Raw genomic sequence first — 21,132 nt, 5'->3', positions numbered from 1 at the left:
ATAATAATTTAGCTGTTATGCTGCAAACAAGTGGAACAAACTGCCAGTGGAGATTAAACTTTCACCAAATGTAGACATTTTTAAATCCAGGTTGCAAACATGTCTTTTCTCATGCACCTATGCATGAAATCTGTAATTGTTAAACTTATCTAACTTTTAATTATTTTAATTAAATTTACGATTGTCTTGGGACTTTTGCTATTTGTTGCTGCCTTTTACTACATTTCAATGCTTTCTGTGCATCATCTGTAATGCCTTTAATGATTTAGGTAAAGCACTTGTCTTGTAAATTACATATGCTATAGCCAAGGCAAGGGAAATTTAATTGTATAACACATTTCATGTTCAAGAAAATTCAAAGTGCTTTAGATTAAACATTAAAAGCTTTACAGGGGGTGCAGGAAGCAATAACAAGCGCATTAAGAACAAACTTTTAATCAAATAAAAGAAATTAAATAAAAACAGAAAGAAAAAGCTAAAATGAAATAGATAAAATGTAAGAAGTAAAGTTCCAGTGTGGGGAATTAACAGTTGTTCTGATAAAAGGCAGCAAATAGAAAAGTTTTTAACCCTAATGTAAAACTGCTGAGTCAGCAGACTCGCAGATTTCTGGGAGTGTGTTCCACATGTGAGGAGCATAAAAGCTGAACGCTGCCTCTTCACGTTTAGTTCTGGGAACTGAAAATAGACCTGACCCTGATGACCTGAGGGATCTGGCTGCTATATAACGAACCAGAAAATCCTGAATGGATTCTGGTCCTGAACCATCCCAGTCTTTGTAAACTAACAGCAGGATATTGAAGTCAGTTCTTTGACAGACAGGAAGCCATTGTAAAGATCTGAGGACTGGAGTTCTAGGATCTACTTTCTTGATCTTAGTGAGGACTTGAGCAGCAGCGTTCTGAACTAATGGGGTTTATTTGATTAACTGTGACTCACAAAACCTCTCAGTCTTGGTGCTACTGGATCTTAGCGCAGCCCTTGACACAGTAGACCACACTATTCTTTTAAACAGACTGAAACACCTGGTGGGCCTCTCTGGTGCTGTTCACAACTGGTTCACTTCCTATCTCACAGACAGAACTTATATGGTAAGTTTGGATACATGCTCCTCTAAGACCCATAAAATAACATGTGGTGTGCCCCAAGGGTCAGTTTTAGGCCATGCTCTTTTAAATTTGTATATGCTCCCACTTGGCCGCGTCATCGGGAGGCATGGAGTAAACTTCCACATTTATGCTGATGATACTCAGCTGTACATCTCCATGTCTCCTGATGACACGAGACCAATGGATGCCCTTTACAACTATATTTTAGATATCAAATCCTGGATGGCAGAAAACTTTTTACAGCTTAACCAGGACAAGACTGAAGTTTTGATCATTGGTCCTGAGGCTCAGAGAGAGAAACTCTTAGCTAAATTACAGGCATCCGCATTAAATCCATCATCACAAGTAAAAAACCTGAGTGTTATTTTTGACTCTGAGCTTGGTTTCATTCCACATATTAAACATGTTACTAAAATAGGATTTTATCACCTAAAAAACATAGCCAGAGTCTGCCCTATTCTCTCTCGGGCCAACATGCTGATGCATGCTTTTATCACCAGTCGTATACTGTAATGCCCTGCTCTCTGGTCTTCCCAAAAAGAGTATTGCACCTCTACAGCTTCTACAGAACTCAGCTGCTCGTGTGCTGACGAAGACCAGAGGGCGGGCCCACATTACACCGGTTTTAGAATCACTGCATTGTTTCCCCGTGTGTTTCAGGATTGATTTTAAGGTTCTCTTACTGGTTTTTAAATGTCATAATGGTCTTGGGCCTTCCTATTTTTCAGATTTGCTTTTACCTTATGAACCCTCGCGGCCCCTGAGGTCTTCTGGTACTGGCCTCCTGACTGTACCTAAAGTCAGGACACATACTCACAGAGAGGCAGCTTTTCAATGGTATGGTCCTCGTCTGTGGAATAGCCTGCCGGGGGAGCTCAGGACTGCAGAGAATGTTAATGTTTTTAAGAGCAGGCTCAAAACCCACCTTTTTAATTTAGCTTTTACTTAATATTTATTCATTTTATTCTTATTTATTCTATTCAATTAGCCTATTTATTTTTCTATGTTAACCCATTTTTATTTATTCTATGCTTTTATTCTATTTATATTATTTTTAGGTTATTTCTCCAGTGTTTCCTGGGAGGGGGCTCTCTGCATCGGGGGCTTTCATCGGCTGTGGCTGCTGCTGCTCTGTCCTGCAGGTTCTTTCAGTCTGGTTGGGTGGCTCCACTGCCTCTCACTTGGCCATGTGCCCTTGGTCGGTGTCCTGGTGGTGGTGGCCTGTGAGCAGCTCCCGGTGCAGACAGCTCCCTGTGATAGTGTTTCCTTACCTGGCTCATCTGTGCTCAACCTCACATTAGTCTTTTAATATGTGCATGTATGTGTGTGTGTATGTGTATGCTTGCTTGTACATACTGGTATGTGAGAGGATACGGGGAGGGAGGGGGTTGCGTGTGTGTGTGTGTGGGGGGGGTTAAACCATGGAAAGCACTTTGTGCTGCATTATTGTATGAAAAGTGCTTTATAAATAAAGACTGATTTATTGATTGATTATGCACAGCACGTTTGTAGAACTTCCAGCAAGCCAGTAAGAGAGTTTACGTTTACGTATGTGGGTAGCGTTGTGGTGGTAGATTGCAGCTCTGAGGTAAACAAAGGAATGAGATATTGTTTATAATCGAGACAACAGAGAGTGTAGTAGTATAGTATAGTGTAGTATAGTATAGTATAGTATAGTAGACCGATATAATAGTATAATATAGTAGTATGAGATGAAGCCATCTTACAAGTGTCAGCAGTGTGAAGGGTCGTCAGCTGAACATTGCTGTGTCCCTTTGTTTACCTCATCAGCTAAATATAATTTGACAGTTTTCACACATTTCCCTTGGACGATCAACTACAGAGGAGATGGACTGTGAACATTAGAAGGGAAAACTTTGTCATTTCTTTTAACACCATCCAGCCATTACTGCTGCAGGAGAAGATGGAGAAATCTGGTGTTGACCAACAACTGGTTGCATTGACTGTTGCCTCACTGACAACCACAGCACATGAGGATACATGGCTGTGAATCAAATGTGGTAGTCTGCTGCATGAGGGGGCCCCAAGGGGTGACTGGTGTGAACAAAACATCCGGTGAACATCCAGGATTCAGACCTGAGATAGAGGACTCATTTAAGCACCTGGGTGTTAAACCTGGACAGACAACACAGACACCTTATACAGGAAGGACCAGCATCTCCACCTGTTGAGAAGGCTGAGGTCCTTCGGTGTACATAGAGCTCTGCTCCAGACATTTTATGACACCGTCATGGTCTCTGCAGCCTTCTATGCCATCATGTGCTGAGGAGAGAGCAGCACAGACAGAGACAGGAAGAGACTTAAAAAAACTGGTTAAGAAAGCTTGATCTTTCCTGGGCTGCTCACTGGACCCTATCAGGGATGTAGCAGACAATATGTAAAAAAAAAAATTTTTTTATATTTCTTTATATAAAATAATGTAAAATATGTACAAATTAACTATTGCTGCTGTTGTTATTGCCCTCCCTTTCTCTGTGTGTGTGTCCTATCTGTCCTCTACATTCTTGCTGCTGTGGCATGTAAATTTCAGTTTCTCCCTCACTACGACTGCGGAGCACCAGCATATTTACATAAAGACAAACACACCCGCCATGTTGTTTGCCAGTGTGCTGAATGTCTCGGCCAAGATAAAGTGGTGGGATGAAGCCATCAATGAGCAGCTTGCCATTGGTGTCTTTCTGGTTTAACCACCTTTAGATAAATGCTAGAATATATGATGAGGATGGAAAAGTGATTAAAGCCATACCATGCACGAGCATCCTCAGTACACAATTGATCATGGATAATATCATTGTTGGCTTTTACAAAATGTACCTTACTTTTAAAAATACATCACCACTTTAGTTGTAGTAATCACTATTTTTATAAAAACTCTAGACCTTGATTTTATTTTGTTTTTCAATGTCTCATATATGCTATCCTTTTTCCAGTTTGTGCGTCTGCCTGGCCCACCATCAATAATTATATAGATCCACCCCTGCTGTTTGTGGAGAAGTCAGATTAAAAAGGTGAACATAAAAGGAAAGAAATAAATCAGATCCCATTACAGAGCAAAAGATGGAGCTGCTGAATAAAAAAAACAAAGAAGATGGCTCTGGTGGTGATGACTGCCCCGCCTATGTCTTCTTTCACGTCCTCAGATACATAATAAAAGCGATTGTTCCATCGATAAGTTCACACGTACTTTTGTGCTTGTAAGAAGAAACATGAGCGGACGAGGCAAAGGAGGTAAAGGACTCGGTAAAGGAGGCGCCAAGCGTCACCGTAAAGTTCTCCGTGATAACATCCAGGGAATCACCAAACCCGCCATCCGCCGTCTGGCTCGCCGTGGCGGTGTGAAGCGTATTTCTGGCTTGATCTACGAGGAGACTCGTGGTGTGCTGAAGGTCTTTCTGGAGAATGTGATTCGTGATGCCGTCACCTACACCGAGCACGCTAAGCGGAAGACCGTGACCGCTATGGATGTGGTTTATGCTCTAAAGAGGCAGGGCCGCACTCTGTACGGCTTCGGAGGTTAAACAACGACTTGTACATCCAACTACCAAGGCCCTTTTAAGGGCCACCCAACTCCATATTATGAGCAAAGTTCGCTGTACCTCCCACATAATCATACACTACTAGTAATGGCACTCATTACTTTCAGATGTGCTACAAACTACGAGTATCAATGATAACACTAATGCGTTTAGAAAACCTTTCAAAGTTCCTGATTACTGAGCCTAGAGGTAGTTACGGTTCAGGTGGCTGTTATTGGATATTAATATTTCATAACTTGTACAGCTATTTTCAGCAGCATTGTCTTGTTTCATAACTATTACTGTACACAAAATAAAGAATGCAATAGTCTAAACAAGGGGGACATCAACACGGTATTTGAACCTGGGATTAAGGGAGGGATAAGAAAATCTGTCTGAAGCATCAAAGTATGTGTGATGTATATCACCCCTGTAACACCTGTCCCTCTTCATTATATTCTGTGTTATGGTTGACTCAGGTGTCTTCTCACACACATCATACATAACGCTGTTGCTGTTCAGCTCCACACATGCTACGGCCTGAGTGGAAGATGGCTGCTGCGCACCTACACTGTGCCATTTCACATATGACTTTGGCAGGTAGAAGAAAAAGTAGTTCCTCCAAACTGGGTATAATTTAGAGAAGATCCTGATATAGTAATTTCCCACTATATTCCAGTTTGTGATAGACTGCTTTTTAAACTCTAAATGATCTAAAATGTCAATATTCAAATATGATAATCGAATGTAGAACATGAAAAGCTGGTATGGTAGTATCAAAATTGCAGTATCGATCCGCACATGATTAAGTAATATACTGAAAAAGGTCAAGAACCTGTACTTCTATTATAAAGATTATTGTTATATAACACAGCTCCTTAATTTATATTCTATGACTTGATTTCATAAATGAGCAGACATAACATAAAATAGAAACAATTTATTATGTTGTATTAGAATGCATTACTGTGTAGTACAAAACACATTTTTATGAGTAATAAAGAGTGTAATAAAAATTGCCTATTAATCATAAGACAAAAAAAAAAACACTGAATAATAATATAATGCCTAGATCATAACATATTTCTATCCATTAACTGGTTTTAAATTTAATGTAACTTTGAAAATTTAGAGATGTTTTAATATTGAATTCAAAAGTGAGACGTTTTTCCTTTTTTTTTATCAACTGGAGGACTCTACTTAAACCCAACCCCCCCACTCTATCGTGTGATCAGTTGGGCCAATGACTGCCAAGGGATCTTACAGCCTTATTTGCATGAAGCTTGTATAAAGACAGTCTCTGTTAGCGACAATGATCATTCCTTGAGAAGCAGTAGGTTTCAATATGCCTGAACCCGCGAAGTCTGCGCCCAAGAAGGGCTCCAAGAAAGCCGTCACCAAAACCGCCGGCAAAGGAGGAAAGAAGAAGAGAAAGACCAGGAAGGAGAGCTACGCCATCTATGTATACAAGGTGCTGAAGCAGGTCCATCCTGATACCGGTATCTCTTCCAAGGCCATGAGCATCATGAACTCGTTTGTTAACGACATCTTTGAGCGCATCGCGTCGGAGGCGTCTCGTCTGGCTCATTACAACAAACGCTCCACCATCACCTCCAGGGAAATCCAGACTGCCGTCCGCCTCCTGCTGCCCGGTGAGCTGGCCAAGCACGCCGTGTCTGAGGGAACCAAGGCCGTCACCAAGTACACCAGCTCCAAGTAAACACCCGGTTAACGGGAATACTTCCAAAGGCCCTTTTCAGGGCCACCCACTAAATCTATAAGTGCTCACAATTCCGTCTCTTTTGATAGAGAAAAGGAACACAGTTGGAAAGTGGAGTTTTTTTTTTTTTTTTTTTTTTTTTTTTTTTTTTTTTAATATATAGAATCCTGTGTATGATTCAGAAATTACCAGTACAATGCATAAATGTATATAAATGCCACAATAATTGCATGTTAGTCAACACCTATATAATAAAGTAGTTAACCACCAGTCTAAACAAATGAGAATGATGTGTCTTTATTTTAAAAAAAAAAAAAAAAAACACAATGGCTGTTTCACCAAATATGACACAAAGCCTCTGCAACATCCATACTGATGAAATTTAGGCCTTAGACAGATGAAAATCACTTTTCCAAAATTCAGCTACACAGCTCCACATTTTCTCTCTATACCTGAATAGTGGTTAGAGTGACTGTGTGGTGCAAGACAGAGACGTCTGTCTCATCTTTGCAGCACCTGTCCCTTTCCTCTCTTCCTTATCATATTTTCATTTTATTTTGAGTTATGATTGACTCTTAGATGTGTAAGGAGGTTTGTGGTGGTGCTATAGAAACCTCTGTCTTCCCACACACATCAAAAAGTACCGTTGCTGTTCCTCTTCACACATGATGCAGAGACACTGGCCAGGAAAAAAATGGGGCACAAATAAGGATTTTTTTAAGATTTACCAGTACATCATGATTTTGCCAGTAGATTTTGTTTTTACTAATACATCATGATTTTACCAGTATATCACGACTTTACCAATACATCATATTTTTCTCAGTATATCATAATTTTACCACTGTGTAGTTACCAGACTGGAAAACTGGCATGAAGCTTTTGTTTCTGACTTTCATGTATCAATACTTTTACAATAAAAGCATAAAGCATTGACTTGGATGTGAATCTAATCACAATTGCATCCGAATGAAAGCGTTCTTGTAGCTTAGAATGAGTTTATAAATACATAGGTGGTGGAGCACCCAACAGGAGGCTGAAATGTTGCATCGCAAATACGTGTTTCCAGGGCACAAAGACATCCCTGAATCATTTAACTTGCCACTTTACACTGAAATGGACTACCATTCATACTCACACACACAGTGAGACAGAGGAAGAAATAGCCAAGAAAAAAAAAATTCTCCGGGGCTTCCATAGTTGAAAATATGAATGAAGAGAGCAGTATTTGGTTGCTTGCATTATTTTAGCACACCACTACATGGGAGTAATTCTTACACAGTAAACATTATGATTTTAATAAGTTCTATTTTAACTGAGCGCAGCCATGCCAGAAAAATAAGGAAAGACAATAAGGTAATAAAGCAATAATAGGCTGAAATTTATGTTGACATAGCATGTCATGTATTGCTCAATAATGTTCTCTTCTCACGGTGTATATACCTTTTATAAGTAAAAGTGGATACAGGGTATTTAAGTGATTGGAGCCTCTCACCTCACGCTGGGTTAGTGGTGAACCATCTTGGTTCCACACAATCCTTCATGGAGGAAATGAATGAACATGAATACCCAAACTCTGGCTCAGGGACAAATGATATATAGTGAAAACAAGTCAAACATAACCATTTTTTGGATAATAAAAATAATTGCTTACTCCTATTTGATAGTTAGAAAATCACCTATTTGTAAAATCAGCTGCTTTTATGATCCACTGTGAAAGTTTTACACTGAGCCAGGGGCCTTTCCTGGACCGGTGAACATTAGGGGCTTAGCCCACACCCTGGTAAAGAAATCTCAACAGAGTAAACAGAACAGAATAAAGATCATGCTGTAGTATTTACAGTACCTCTTTATCATCTGATCGGTCTCTTCGTTCTTTCCCTACGGGCTTCATCACTTGTTTTCCTTCCATCATTTCCCTTCTTTCACTTGCTGTTTTCCCATCTTTACCACTAATACTTTTTTAGTAGTATACTCTGATTTTTCCTTCCCAGTCTCAAACAGCCCTGTCCTGGAGCAACACACACACACACACACACACACACACACACACACACACACACACACACACACACACACACACACACACACACACACACACACACACACACACACACACACACACACACACACACACACAAACCACCAACCTCATTAATACATAAAGTAAACACCCACACAAAGGTGAGATCATGAAAGACTGGTTTTGTGTTCCAAATATAAATGTATTGTCAGCAACATAAAATGTAAAACACTCTTTAAAACTCTTTAACTACTGGCCAGCCAGTGACCTGGAGGTGAACAAAAACATCAGTAAATAAATTTATAATAAAGCTGTTGTTTTTCTGTCTATATCTCAACTAAAGCAGCATCTAGAAACCAAACATCCAACATTAATGGGGAAGACGTTTCCATCTTACTACAACACAAACGCATGCACGCGCGCGCACACACACACTCACTCACTCACAGCAGCAGGTATACCAGCGAAATACATAGACCTTCGAAGTATCAAGTACTGTAGTAGTGTCATGAATGATCTGCCTAATGTTAATTTTAAGACATACAGGGTTTAAATCATTTGTGGTTTACCGGTTTCGTGTGTTGACCCAGTCTTGCAGCCCATCGGCAGTGACCACAACTGAAAAGTTGTCTCGATTCCAACCGTCTGATATCCATTTTGACCGCTAATGACGATCTAATGACGAGCTAATGATACCAGAGCTCAGATTAGGAATAAAACGCCGGGCAACACGGAAGATTCCCCGCTTCCATTAAATTTCCACTGCGGTTGGTCATATTGTACCTGTGTTGCATTCACATAATCCAGGAAATTACATAACCATCTTTAATGTCATGAATACGAGTAAGAGCTAATTTTTGTATAAAGGAATGAACCCTTAGATGTGTGTGGTGGCTCTGAAAAGAGCCTTTTTTTGTGAGTAATTTCGTGGATTCATTTACTTCTTGGCCTTCTTGGCTGCAGGCTTCTTTGCGGCAGCTTTCTTGACTGCGGGCTTCTTTGCGGCCTTTGGCTTCTTAGCAGCAGGCTTCTTAGGACTCTTCTTGGCTGCTACCTTTTTCACCGCTTTCTTGGCCGGAGCCTTCTTGGGGGACTTCTTGACTGCTGCCTTCTTAGCGGCCGGTTTCTTGGCCGCCGTGGTCTTCTTGGCGGCGGCGGGCTTCTTGGCTTTGGCGGGAGCCTTCTTCTTCACCACCTTCTTGGCTGGTTTGGCGGCTTTGGGCTCCTTCTTGGCGAGCTTGAAGGAACCGGAGGCTCCCGTTCCTTTAGTCTGGCTCAGGGTGCCTTTAGTTACCAGGCTGGTGACGGCGGTGTTGATGCGTTTGTTAGCCTTGCTCACATCCACACCTTTCCCGGCCAGCACCTTCTTGAGTGCCGCCAGAGACATCCCCTTCCGCTCCTTGGACTCTGCCACAGCGGCCACGATGAGCTTAGGGAGGCTGGGTCCATCTTTCTTGGCCCGGGGAGCCGTCTTCTTCTTCGCGGCTTTGGCCGGGGCTTTAGCCGGCGCTGCTGCTGGAGCTTCCTCTGCCATGTTTATGTGTTTTCCTCGCGCTGTTCGTCTGAACGTGTCGAGCTCAAAGCAGGAGGCGGGACTTGTAACACACATGAGAACCGTGGAGAGACAACACGCTCCGCAGCTCTGCTGCTGCCTCAAATCTGGACACACTTGTGTTTTCTCCGCTACCTTTTCAACACAAAATCTCGACAAAACAAAAGTTTTTCAACAGGAGTGTAACTGAAACAGGAAGAAAACTCTCGTCCCTCCAGACTGAGCTCATGTTTGGCTTCCAGGACCTTTTCTCTTCCTTTCAGAAGGATTCAAACATGTCGGATCCTCAGTAAATTTCAGCAGCTCGCAGCAAATTTTCTCCACATTTTGTCCCCTAAAATATGTAAAAGTGCTTTTTATGATATGTGTTAGGGATGTCCCCGTTAGCAGAGACATCTGTGCACAGAAACAAGGTGAAATGGTTCCGCTGGTGTGATTAGTTGAGTTTTAACGGAGCCAGTTTTAGATGGAAGTAAACACACGGACACTGTCGTTGCTCGGGCGGATGTTCATGTCCCAGATGATCCGAAGGAACAGACTTCCGTCTCCACTAAATGTAGATTCATCAGCAGCTGGAACCAAAAACACACTTTCACAGTCAGTCATCGTCACGTTAATTATTATTAGTATCAGACACTAAACAGGCTTGTAGAAGTGACACAGGTTAGTTCCTATTGGTTTACTGTTCAGATTATTTCATGGTGGAGATTTCTGATTCTGATTTCTGAGGTTCATGATGACTTTTCATTCAGCTTCAACCAGAAATTTAAAGTAATAAATCATAAAGCAGTTTAGAGAAACCTGAAATATTATTTGGTATTTTACATGCAAGTACATAATAAAACATATTTTGATCAAACCAGAATATTTTATTTAATCAATATTAATGTTTACTTCATTTTACTATTTGTGTTAGACATATAAGTGAAATATAATATTCTATATTCTTCAAAATCATCAGACAAAAAAAATCTCTAATTTGTTTCTCTCATGTTCATTACTTAAACACTAAAACACATGAAAATGCTATTTACAAAACAATAAATAAATAATAGTTTTTAAGCCTTTATCCTGTCCAATCAGTTTTCTCAAAACATTGTTTTAATTTTTAATCACCAATAAAAATGCTAAATGTTTTCGTAAGGTTCTGTTATGGTTTTTGGTCCATAACAAAACAACACTGCTTCTGATATCAGGTTTGAGAAGGAAAATAAAATGTTTGATGCCTGTAATGATTTTAAGATGGTTGTGACATAAATTGTTCTAACAAAGAAAATTAAATGAAAGAAGACGATAAATGAGTGGATATATAATCCTGAGGTAAATCTGAAACATAAAAGGTGAAGTTTGACCTGCCGGAGGATGTGTGAGTATCATTTCTTTTCAGTTGAGAGGAAAGTTTTATTCAGATTTGTTGGAGGCTTTTAGATTGTTTTCCTCCCCCTGATGGGGGATGTAATTATCTTATCCTATTAAGTGTTTGTCTAAGCAGCAGCAATTTTAAGAAGGCCTGAAGGCTGAAACATGGAGTGCTGCCTCATCAGCATTATGTAAATATTTTTCTCTTCATAATCTCATTTATTTTCCCAACAAAACTCTCAGACAAAAGAAGAAATATTACTAAATTTCCAGTAATAAGTAATCTTATCCCAGCTGCCCAGAAATGTCTGAATTAATGACAGTCAGGGATCTCTTAAACTGCGGAAACGTCTCAAAGTTGTTATTGATGGTGACAGAATAATTTCTAGCAGAAATGATAACTGAGGTTGAAGGTAAAAATATTATGTTTGTTGTTATTTTACATGTTTTTCAGTGACATTTGAAAAAAATGTTTTCAAAAACCCAAAGACAGTTTGTACATTTCTAACCATCATAGAGTGGAATTTCTCATCATGTTGATGGTCTTTTAGATTAAGGAGCTTCTTTTTGCTTTGTGATTTAACACACAACCTCCTGATGTGTAGTCGGACATTCTGCTGTTCCTTCACAGAGCCAGAAAAATGTCCCGCATTCAGCCTTTAATCAGATCAGAACAAATTCTCTGTGAAGCTGTGACACTAGGATAAAAGATAAACTGGTTTCATGTCAACATAAAGCATATGTGGTTGTTCTTGTACATAAGCTGAAATTTGAGTCACTGAGGCTTTTAACCTGCAACTTTCTGTTTAACAGTCCTAAACATTTCCTCATCAAACATGAGATATGCCAAAGTCCTAACTCATCCTATGATAAATATTACATAAAATATAAGATGAACTCTATCTCAGTGAGCTGACTGTAGGAGGACAAAGTCTGATAATAGTATCCTTATCATTGGCTTTGATTTCTTTCTCCTCTTAAAAATAATTCATCCAAAGAGATTTATTTATGTTATTGGAAAAATCTTTCAGCCCACCCAAGACAGCATGAAAAGTCAGCTGAGCACATTGCAAATATAGATGCTTGGCGCAGTCTATCACAGAAACCCAGACACACACGGCCATAGATCAGGTGAACCAATATTTCTTTCTCTCATAGTAAATCTTTGGAAAGAGGTTCTGACAACTGTTTTAACCTCTGTATTTTTTTTATTAATGAAACATTTTTAATTTACGAATCATGTCTGTTTATGTGCTTAATTTGAACATGTGTGCCTTTCAGGCAGGATTTCCTGCGGTTCTGAAAGTCCCCAGTTTGGAGTTGGCGTTTTTTTCTTTTTTTGTAACCAAAACGTACCACCCACCACAGTTGTAAGTTTAGCGCGTGTGTAAAGGATGTTAATAAAATTTCTGAGTTTACTCAGCACATTAGATGGCATTGTAATAGTGCTAATTACAGATATCAGTGTGGTGCGCCTGATTGCTCCAGACAGTATGTTAAAATTACTGTTCTTAATGCTCATATATACAGAGACCAAAAAGCATCTTTGAGTAGTGCTGGTCAGCGACCATGTACTCCTTTACAATGTGACTTTTGTGCAGTAAGGTGTGAAACATCATCTTTACTAGTCAGTCACTTAAAGTCACATTTGGGCGAAGGGTTACACATTGCAAGCTTATTTAGAAGTTGTGACAGAAGGACTCTGTTTTGTCAAGCTTTGCATCCCATCTTTCTAAGAAGCATTGCAAAGACTGTGTTGAACTTGTAGAAACTCCTCTAGTCTAAGAAGGTCTTTTGCCAGTGAATCAGTGTGAACCATCTAAAATGAATTCTTCTGATGATGAGCAAGAAGAGCCTGTTGCAGTTGATGAATCCCTCTTTCTTCAGAGTATCACACTTTTCTATCTAAAACTTCAGGCAAAACTGCTATTACCGGCTACTACAATACAAACTATTATTGAGGGATATCAAGATGTCCATGATGCCAGCCTGACAAATCTGCTTTATACCTTGAGTGAGAAACGAACTGTCCTTGGAATCCCAGAGGCCACAATTAATAACAATATGGATGAAATGAGAAAAGACGATCTCCTCACAGTCTGTAACAGTGGGCCTTTGAGCACAGACAAGAAAAGAAAGACAGCTTTTAAAAACATTTTAATTATGTTGAGCCAGAGCCTCAGTTATTAGGTATCAATGAAAAGTTAAGGAAACATTTACCCAGTATGTGCCTATTAAAGAAACATTGGCTGCACGTTTTCAAAGCAAGTCCATGCAGGAGCAGTATACAGCAACATGTTCCAACCATCATCAGAGGATACTTTTTCTGGATGTAAATGATGGGAAGGGAGCTCTTTCCTAATGAGCCCCTGAAGCCCAAACACCACCATTTACTTCATTATCCAGATGTTGAAAACGCCACTATGTGACCATGATAATCTGATATTTCTTTATACTTTCTTTACATTTTTGCCATGAAAACATCTAAAGTAAGTACACAAGAAAATGCTGATTTCACTCTATGTGTAGACTATCATTTGGTGAAATAAAGGTGGAGTTAGAATTGACCAGTTTGTCTCCCGAGTTCCCACCAAAAAGGATGTGCCCTCTGGCAATGTGAGTCACGTGACCTTGGAATATCATTAGGTAACACAGTTGACAAGGTTTTGTTGGACACACATAAAGTAAATAATTTAATATATATTAATGTTTTAAATAGATTTTAAAACAGTTTCATTATGTTTTAATATTCTTTTAACAAATAATGCTGAAAAAATACATAATTGTAAGGTTATAAGAGCAAACTTGACTTTTAAGAAATTGGACAGCACAAAAACTGCAAGTTCCAATTTATAATTTCCATTTTTTGCTAAATAGAATATGGAACCTGGTGACATTTTGTGTAAAATTAAAGAGAAATATCATCCAATATAAAATCGGACATTGTTTGATATAATGGACAACAGCACAGAGCTGCCGTGCAACAGTTCAGAGTGATGGTGGCCAGGGTGGGAGGGGTCCTTCCCGAGCAGGCTAGTTCTGGTGCATGAGTTACCATGGTTACTTAGTAGACATTCAAATAAGCCATGTTGGTGGAACAAAACTCTGGCTTAGATGGGCTAGTCTTATCAAAATAGGCCCAGCCTTCCCTTAATCCAGCTCTGTGGAATACCCTCCTGTAGCAACACAAAGCCCAATTTTCAACATTTCCCTGCTTTAATGCTGCTTTTTGCACAGTACAGGTATACATTCAGTAATTCTATATATTATGTAACTATTTTAAACAACATTAATATTTAGTTTCATTATCATTAATTTGAAATAATTTTAAAATTTTGTTCAATTTTGTTAAACATTTGGAACACAGGATACAGCTCTTGATATGAGTGTGTTTGGCTCTTAAAAGAGCCGTTGTTGTTGTTTAGTGGAGTATTTATGAGTTTATGCTCTCTCTCCACGGATGCGGCGGGCCAGCTGGATGTCTTTGGGCATGATGGTGACCCTCTTGGCGTGGATGGCGCACAGGTTGGTGTCCTCGAAGAGACCGACCAGGTAAGCCTCGCTGGCCTCCTGCAGAGCCATGACAGCAGAGCTCTGGAAACGCAGGTCGGTCTTGAAGTCCTGAGCGATTTCTCTGACCAGGCGCTGGAAGGGCAGCTTCCGGATGAGCAGCTCCGTGGATTTCTGGTAGCGACGGATCTCTCTGAGAGCTACAGTACCGGGCCTGTAGCGGTGAGGCTTCTTCACGCCGCCGGTGGCCGGGGCGCTTTTGCGGGCAGCCTTGGTGGCCAGCTGCTTCCTGGGAGCTTTGCCTCCAGTGGATTTACGGGCAGTCTGCTTGGTTCTTGCCATTTCTTCAGCTTTCTCTGATCAGGAGAAAATAGTTACAAAGACAGAAGACCGGCTGCTTTTAAACTGGGGGACCGGGAGTGAAACTGGACCGCCTGCTTCAGACCTCCGGCTCCTGATTGGTGAGCAGCTCCTCTCGGAGCTCAGCCCCGCCTCGAAGAGCCTCCTCCCGCCTGAATGTGCGCCGCTTATTGGAGAAAAGTGGCTTGAAAATGCCCGCTGAAATGGAGAAGGAGCCGCCCTCTGCAGCTCTGCGGGAAGCCTCTTCTCTGGTTGGTCTGTCAGGGATCCAGCCCGCGCTCTCCTACATTTAAGGAGGCTTTCTGCTGCTTCACTCACATTTTCTCTGAGTTTTCGAGTTAAGAGGACAAGATTTGAATCATGAGTGGCCGCGGAAAGACCGGAGGCAAAGCCAGAGCCAAGGCAAAGACCCGCTCCTCCCGAGCTGGACTCCAGTTTCCAGTCGGTCGTGTTCACAGGCTGCTGCGTAAAGGAAACTATGCGCAGCGCGTGGGAGCCGGAGCCCCCGTGTACCTGGCCGCTGTGCTGGAGTATCTGACCGCTGAGATCCTGGAGCTGGCTGGAAACGCCGCACGAGACAACAAGAAGACTCGTATCATCCCCCGTCACCTGCAGCTGGCTGTCCGCAACGACGAGGAGCTCAACAAGCTGCTGGGCGGAGTGACGATCGCTCAGGGCGGCGTGCTGCCCAACATCCAGGCGGTCCTGCTGCCCAAGAAGACCGAGAAGCCCGCCAAGGCCAAGTAGACCCCATCACTTCCCTTTACACAACCACAACGGCTCTTTTAAGAGCCAAACACTTCTCACAAAGAGCGATGTCATTTCATGTTCAGCTCGTGCAGCCTCCAAACATCACTGAGTCACCACAATGCACCATATGTATTTTTATTAATTTCAAATCCCAAAAAATTAAGCTTTCTCAGCAGTCCAACAGATGATTGAAAACATCAGCCTAAAACAATTTTAACTTAATACATCTAAATCCGTGCAATGGACTAGTGACCTGTCCAGGTGTACCAGCCTCTCACCTGCTAATTTTTGCTGGGATATGCTTCAGCTTCCCCACGAAGCTGAACTGGATCAAGCGGAATAGAAAATGGATAGACGTCCACATCCAATTCCCCAAGAGTATGGCAAGATTTAAAAACATCAAATTCATTGTAACTGAGATGAAACACTATAATCACATACTAAATAAAAATTGTTTTAACATTAACATCTGTGATAAACAAACATTTCAAAACATTTGAGATGTTTGTTCAACAGAGGTTAAGAATTTTTCCCTATTTTAGGTGTAAAGCAGTCCCAGTCTGCAGGACCCAGATGTGTGTGCTGTGAATTAAGAGCTTCAAGCTCTGAGACCACTTTGAGATCATTGGTTGTGTAGTAAATCTTATCACAGTACCTGAAGTACCTGTAGCATTTTTCAGTGAAAGTCAGCCATGAGTGAATGTAGTTACCCTCTTCATTTACCCACATGGATACAATTCAGCAGTAGTTGAACATGTCACTCAAATTTATCTCATCACCATTGAACTGACAAAGCTTAACCAGGATGAAACCCAGAAGAGATTCATTTAACCATTTTCCAGGCTATACTTAGTTCCGTCCACTCCCAACAGGAATTGACTTCTGTTTGTCCTGCTTCTAAATGATTAATCCCACACACTTGAAACTGCTTAACAACATGTTAAACCCCTCATGATACCACAGTTAGAATTCCATGCTGCACATCCCTGCATAAGCACGCATGGCAGGGTTGTTGCCATGTCTGGAGCAATGACTGTGTCATGCTAGTTCAAAGGTATCTAAAATTGTTTAAAAAATCATTTAAGTGTATAACATCCTTAACTTAAAGCTTATAAACATGTGAATGTGTAACAGTTTACCTATGAGTTGTAATAAAGCCATTTTATCAATATTTGATATAGATTTACAAATCTTTTCATTCACCTATTAAGGCTGCTCGGGGTCCTCTAGCTGAGGCAACATCCTGTTTGCTGTTAGTACCTCATCATAAATTCCTGTTTTATGGTTGTGCCACCCTGACATTTTAGGGCATGACATACAAATGTAGGGCATACAAATTGTTGCTCAAAATTGATAAAAACTATTTGAAAGATTGCAAAGAAATTCATGCCATGATGTTTTATTTTGAATTCATAATCATAAATATAACATTTTTTAGTCTGTTCATTGGATCGGACAGTTGCACCGCCTGACAATTTGGGAGTTTGAGATGTGAAAACATGACAAAACTATTAATGCAATGTGCTCAAAATGTATTAGAACTCAAAAACTTTTACAGAATAAAGTGATGCATCTAATGCTTTGATCAAATTATTTTAAAAAAGAAATATACTCAGACACAAAACTATGCATGTCTTGTCATTGACCCATATACATTTGACCGGAATGATAACTAAAACTTAATGCTTTGATCAAATGTGTAGAAATTAACTTTAGAAGCAAGGACAATGAAGTTTTCCAGGTTATGGATTAAGGCACCCAACAAACTTGGACCAAAAAGGAAGACAGTTGTGTCTGACACAGGTAATCCCATTTATAAAAAAAAAAAAAAAAAAAAAAAAAGGCTACAACACTTAGTATAGGTAAAACAACAGAGTAGATCTAATTTATAGATGCACATCTATACAAAAGAAACTATTATTGAAGTGGGGTAAAAAAAAGGTCCAGTCTGAACACAGACAGAAGGTCAGGAATGAGCAGGAAAGGAAGAGCAGGGTCTAAAATAATGGCACACATTAATGGAAAGATAAGTCAGATGACAGAAAGAACTTTCAAATGACAAAAACAAATTTGCCAGGGTTGAATAAGGAACCTAAATTGAAATGTGTTTCTAATACACGCAACACTACAGGCTCTGGAAGAGGAAAGGAGCATGAGTGGAGGCTGGCCAGGAGCAGATGGAAGAAATGTCAGAAACAGCCACTATTTCTGGAAAGAAAAGCATAAACACAAGATCTTTTTTCTTATATCAAAAGGCAAACAGGGCTTTGTTTAAACATTGTTCTAAAAAAAGTAAAAAAAAGGTTTTAAAGTAAAAAAAAAAAAAATTATGGAAAAAAAAACCAAACATTGCAGATGGACATTGTGGACAGTTCAGACACAACCAGTGAATATTCTGGTAAAATCTAGATGCTATGTAGGCAATTACTGCCCTGGTTTGAAGAGTAGTTATTTCACCGCAACTGGTCCAAGTCTTGGGTATGGCAAAACATGTAATTTTTGCACTGTTTGATAATGACAATAAGGCTTTTAATCTGGAGTTACTTGGTATCATAGTGCAATAACTACTACTATTTTACATTGTATAATCTTTACATATAAAGGAGCGTTATTGAAATTATTGCACAGCAGCACTGTTGTCCCTCACAATGAAACGCCACAGGTGCAAAGCAGATGTCGCGTTTACCTCCCGACTTTAGCAACACAACGATTTTCTAGTGAATCCCCAAACTCAAAATGTTAAGATTGGCTGCAAGAAAACTAAAGATAATATGAAATCTGCTCTTCCGGTGATGTGGGTGGCTCTTAAAAGAGCCTTTGGTTTTAAGTGTTGATTAGAGGAATGTTTATTTTGAGCTGGTGTACTTGGTGACGGCCTTGGTTCCCTCAGACACGGCGTGCTTGGCCAGCTCACCGGGCAGCAGGAGGCGGACGGCAGTCTGGATCTCCCTAGAGGTGATGGTGGAGCGTTTGTTGTAATGAGCCAGACGAGACGCCTCCGCAGCGATGCGCTCAAAGATGTCGTTAACAAACGAGTTCATGATGCTCATGGCTTTGGAAGAGATACCGGTATCAGGATGGACCTGCTTCAGCACCTTGTAGACGTAGATAGCGTAGCTCTCCTTCCTGGTCTTTCTCTTCTTCTTTCCTCCTTTGCCAGCGGTCTTAGTGACAGCTTTCTTGGAGCCCTTCTTGGGCGCAGACTTCGCGGGTTCAGGCATGATGAGCTTTTCCAGACTCTTGAAGAACGGATGAACAATCGGCGCGAAAGGAGACAAATTTATACAAACTGTAAGCAAATCTCAGTGCGCCATTTCCTGCCTGTGATTGGTTGAGCTGATTAACCAATGATGTGTGAGGGTGGAAACCCGCTTCTGTTAAAGGTGGCACGCAGAGCCCTCAATATACCCAAGTTGCGACATCCGTTGACTTCTCTGTAAGAGCGGTCACGTGGGTCATGGAGCCTCCAATAGTTCCAAACAAACCCCGTGCTACTAGACTCTACTGCGGAACTGAGAGTGAAAACTAAAGAAACATATTACTGCTGTACATACACGTTTGTCACTGAATTTATTATTCTGTTAATGTTGATTTAAGTGATGATCAAGTCATGTTTGACAATAGATTAAATAAATGTAACCAGCACAATAATTTCATACTCTTTTTTGGAGGGAAATATTCATCTCAACCAACAAGCTAGCATTTATTAAAGACTAGACATGATGGTCCTCATTAGCCTCAATATTTCTTACTGCTAACCGTCCTTACAATTCACTTTTGTTAGGTTAATTAATTGTTGTTAGGGCTTACTTTCATCTATTAAAGCCAGCCGTGTGGTAGCATGAAATATCCCAGCAGCAGCTGTCCCATCTTAAAGTCAAAGACACAATGCAGACAACACAGAAGATCCCCTTCAGACAATTTCAGCTTCATATATTGTTATGTTTTTAATGTCTTTGCAAAGCCCTTAAACTTATGTTTTTGCTTTGATTGTAAAAGGAAATGTCTCACTGAGTAACAACTTGATTTAACTAAACACTCACTTGACCTACTGGTGGGACTGGCACCGACAGGCACAAGAAAACAAGTGAAACTTTTCGAAAAAACAAACTTTTTAATGAGATAAGACAATAGGGCAAGGGAATAAAGTAAATAAATCAGTTACAGTGTGTTTGAAATGATAAAAATAAACCTTGGGGAAGGAAAAATTACAAACTGTACAGAGAAAGAGGTGGCTTGTAATGGTCGGCAGCTTAACATATAAGCAACAGTAAGAAACTGTGTAAAGTACGTTATGTCTACAGAGGTGACATAACAAAACCTTTTTATTATTTTCTTGGTTTCCACTGTTAACCATTTCCGCTTCCTATCCTCCGATAGTAGTCGGAAGACACGGGGGAGATCGGTCTTCTACAGGGCCAAAGTGGAGTTGGCTTCGGGGTTAACTCCCTAATTACTCTCTTTTCTTGCCACTCACGGCGTGAAGTACAAGAAAAGGAAAGCAGCAGTTGTGCTGAGAAACGGCTTTATTTCTGGACTGCACTGTTATTGTCTTCCTGACTGTTCTGCCTAACTAACTACTCCGTCTTTTCCTCTTAACACCTTCTGCTTCCCGTGACTCTCGTTCCTCATGCGCGCGCTCAGTCACGCACGCTGAGCTGCTGGATCACACAGCCAGAGTTATACGCATTGCACAACACCACTAACCTAAATCATATTGAACATCAAATTCTATGAATCTATGAATAACAATGCGCTTGATCAGTACACAAAAATAAATAATGTAAGACTGTGACCACACGTAGGCCCTGCGACAGACTGGTGACCTGTCCATGGTGTACCCTGCCTCTCACCTGCTAAAATGCTGGGATAGGCTCCAGCTCACCTGTGACCTGTAATGGAATAAGCGGTCAAGATAATGGATGGATGTCACCACACTTATGGGTTAAGCTGGGAGGCCATGGGGTAAAAGGACAATATCTCTAACATTCAAAGGCAAAATACTTTTAAACAAAACTTATCACATTGAACAGACATTATTTTATTGCGGGACGTCCGACAGACTATACATGCATTTCCGTGACTTATAAGACTGATATTGCATCGACTTGCCTCTGAAAACGAGTGGAATGCACTGACGATGAACGCAGTCTGATCTGACGTCTACAGTAAGTGCGCCGTCATTTTTTGTACACGGGAGTCAATGAGTGTTG

General features: G+C 40.6%; 6 protein-coding genes across 7 annotated transcripts; 3 read left to right on the top strand and 3 right to left on the bottom strand.

Annotated features, from left to right (window-relative positions):
* Window positions 1-1,774: 1,774 nt before the first annotated feature.
* On the bottom strand, window positions 1,775-19,140 carry LOC121638386 (histone H2B 1/2). Its single transcript, XM_041983125.1, has 2 exons — window positions 18,488-19,140; window positions 1,775-1,785 (listed from the first exon to the last, which is right to left on the bottom strand). Exon 1 carries the CDS (start codon window positions 19,138-19,140, stop codon window positions 18,766-18,768), a length of 375 nt encoding a protein of 124 aa, XP_041839059.1. The 3' UTR covers window positions 1,775-1,785; window positions 18,488-18,765.
* Window positions 3,673-4,733, top strand: LOC121638391 (histone H4). The gene has a single exon (XM_041983131.1). The coding sequence runs from the start codon at window positions 4,337-4,339 to the stop codon at window positions 4,646-4,648; it is 312 nt and encodes a 103-aa protein (XP_041839065.1). The 5' UTR covers window positions 3,673-4,336; the 3' UTR covers window positions 4,649-4,733.
* Window positions 5,979-6,477, top strand: LOC121638388 (histone H2B 1/2). The gene has a single exon (XM_041983127.1). It carries the CDS (start codon window positions 5,991-5,993, stop codon window positions 6,363-6,365), a length of 375 nt encoding a protein of 124 aa, XP_041839061.1. The 5' UTR covers window positions 5,979-5,990; the 3' UTR covers window positions 6,366-6,477.
* Window positions 9,218-9,937, bottom strand: LOC121638368 (histone H1-like). Its single transcript, XM_041983106.1, has one exon. It carries the CDS (start codon window positions 9,920-9,922, stop codon window positions 9,326-9,328), a length of 597 nt encoding a protein of 198 aa, XP_041839040.1. The 5' UTR covers window positions 9,923-9,937; the 3' UTR covers window positions 9,218-9,325.
* On the bottom strand, window positions 14,683-15,206 carry LOC121638376 (histone H3). Its single transcript, XM_041983114.1, has one exon. The coding sequence runs from the start codon at window positions 15,149-15,151 to the stop codon at window positions 14,741-14,743; it is 411 nt and encodes a 136-aa protein (XP_041839048.1). The 5' UTR covers window positions 15,152-15,206; the 3' UTR covers window positions 14,683-14,740.
* LOC121638381 (histone H2A-like) lies at window positions 15,530-15,929 on the top strand. 2 transcript variants are annotated; one of them, XM_041983119.1, is made up of 2 exons: window positions 15,530-15,610; window positions 15,716-15,929. In XM_041983119.1, the coding sequence occupies exons 1-2, from the start codon at window positions 15,530-15,532 to the stop codon at window positions 15,914-15,916; spliced, it is 282 nt and encodes a 93-aa protein (XP_041839053.1). In that variant the 3' UTR covers window positions 15,917-15,929. The 2 variants fall into 2 exon arrangements, with proteins under 2 accessions (XP_041839053.1, XP_041839052.1); XM_041983118.1 differs by having other exon boundaries at window positions 15,530-15,929.
* Window positions 19,141-21,132: the final 1,992 nt, after the last annotated feature.

The sequence above is a fragment of the Melanotaenia boesemani genome, chromosome 4 (assembly GCF_017639745.1).
Source record: "Melanotaenia boesemani isolate fMelBoe1 chromosome 4, fMelBoe1.pri, whole genome shotgun sequence".
Lineage (NCBI taxonomy): Eukaryota > Metazoa > Chordata > Actinopteri > Atheriniformes > Melanotaeniidae > Melanotaenia > Melanotaenia boesemani.
Note: the sequence above shows the minus strand (reverse complement) of the source record. Positions and strands in the feature narration are given on the sequence as shown.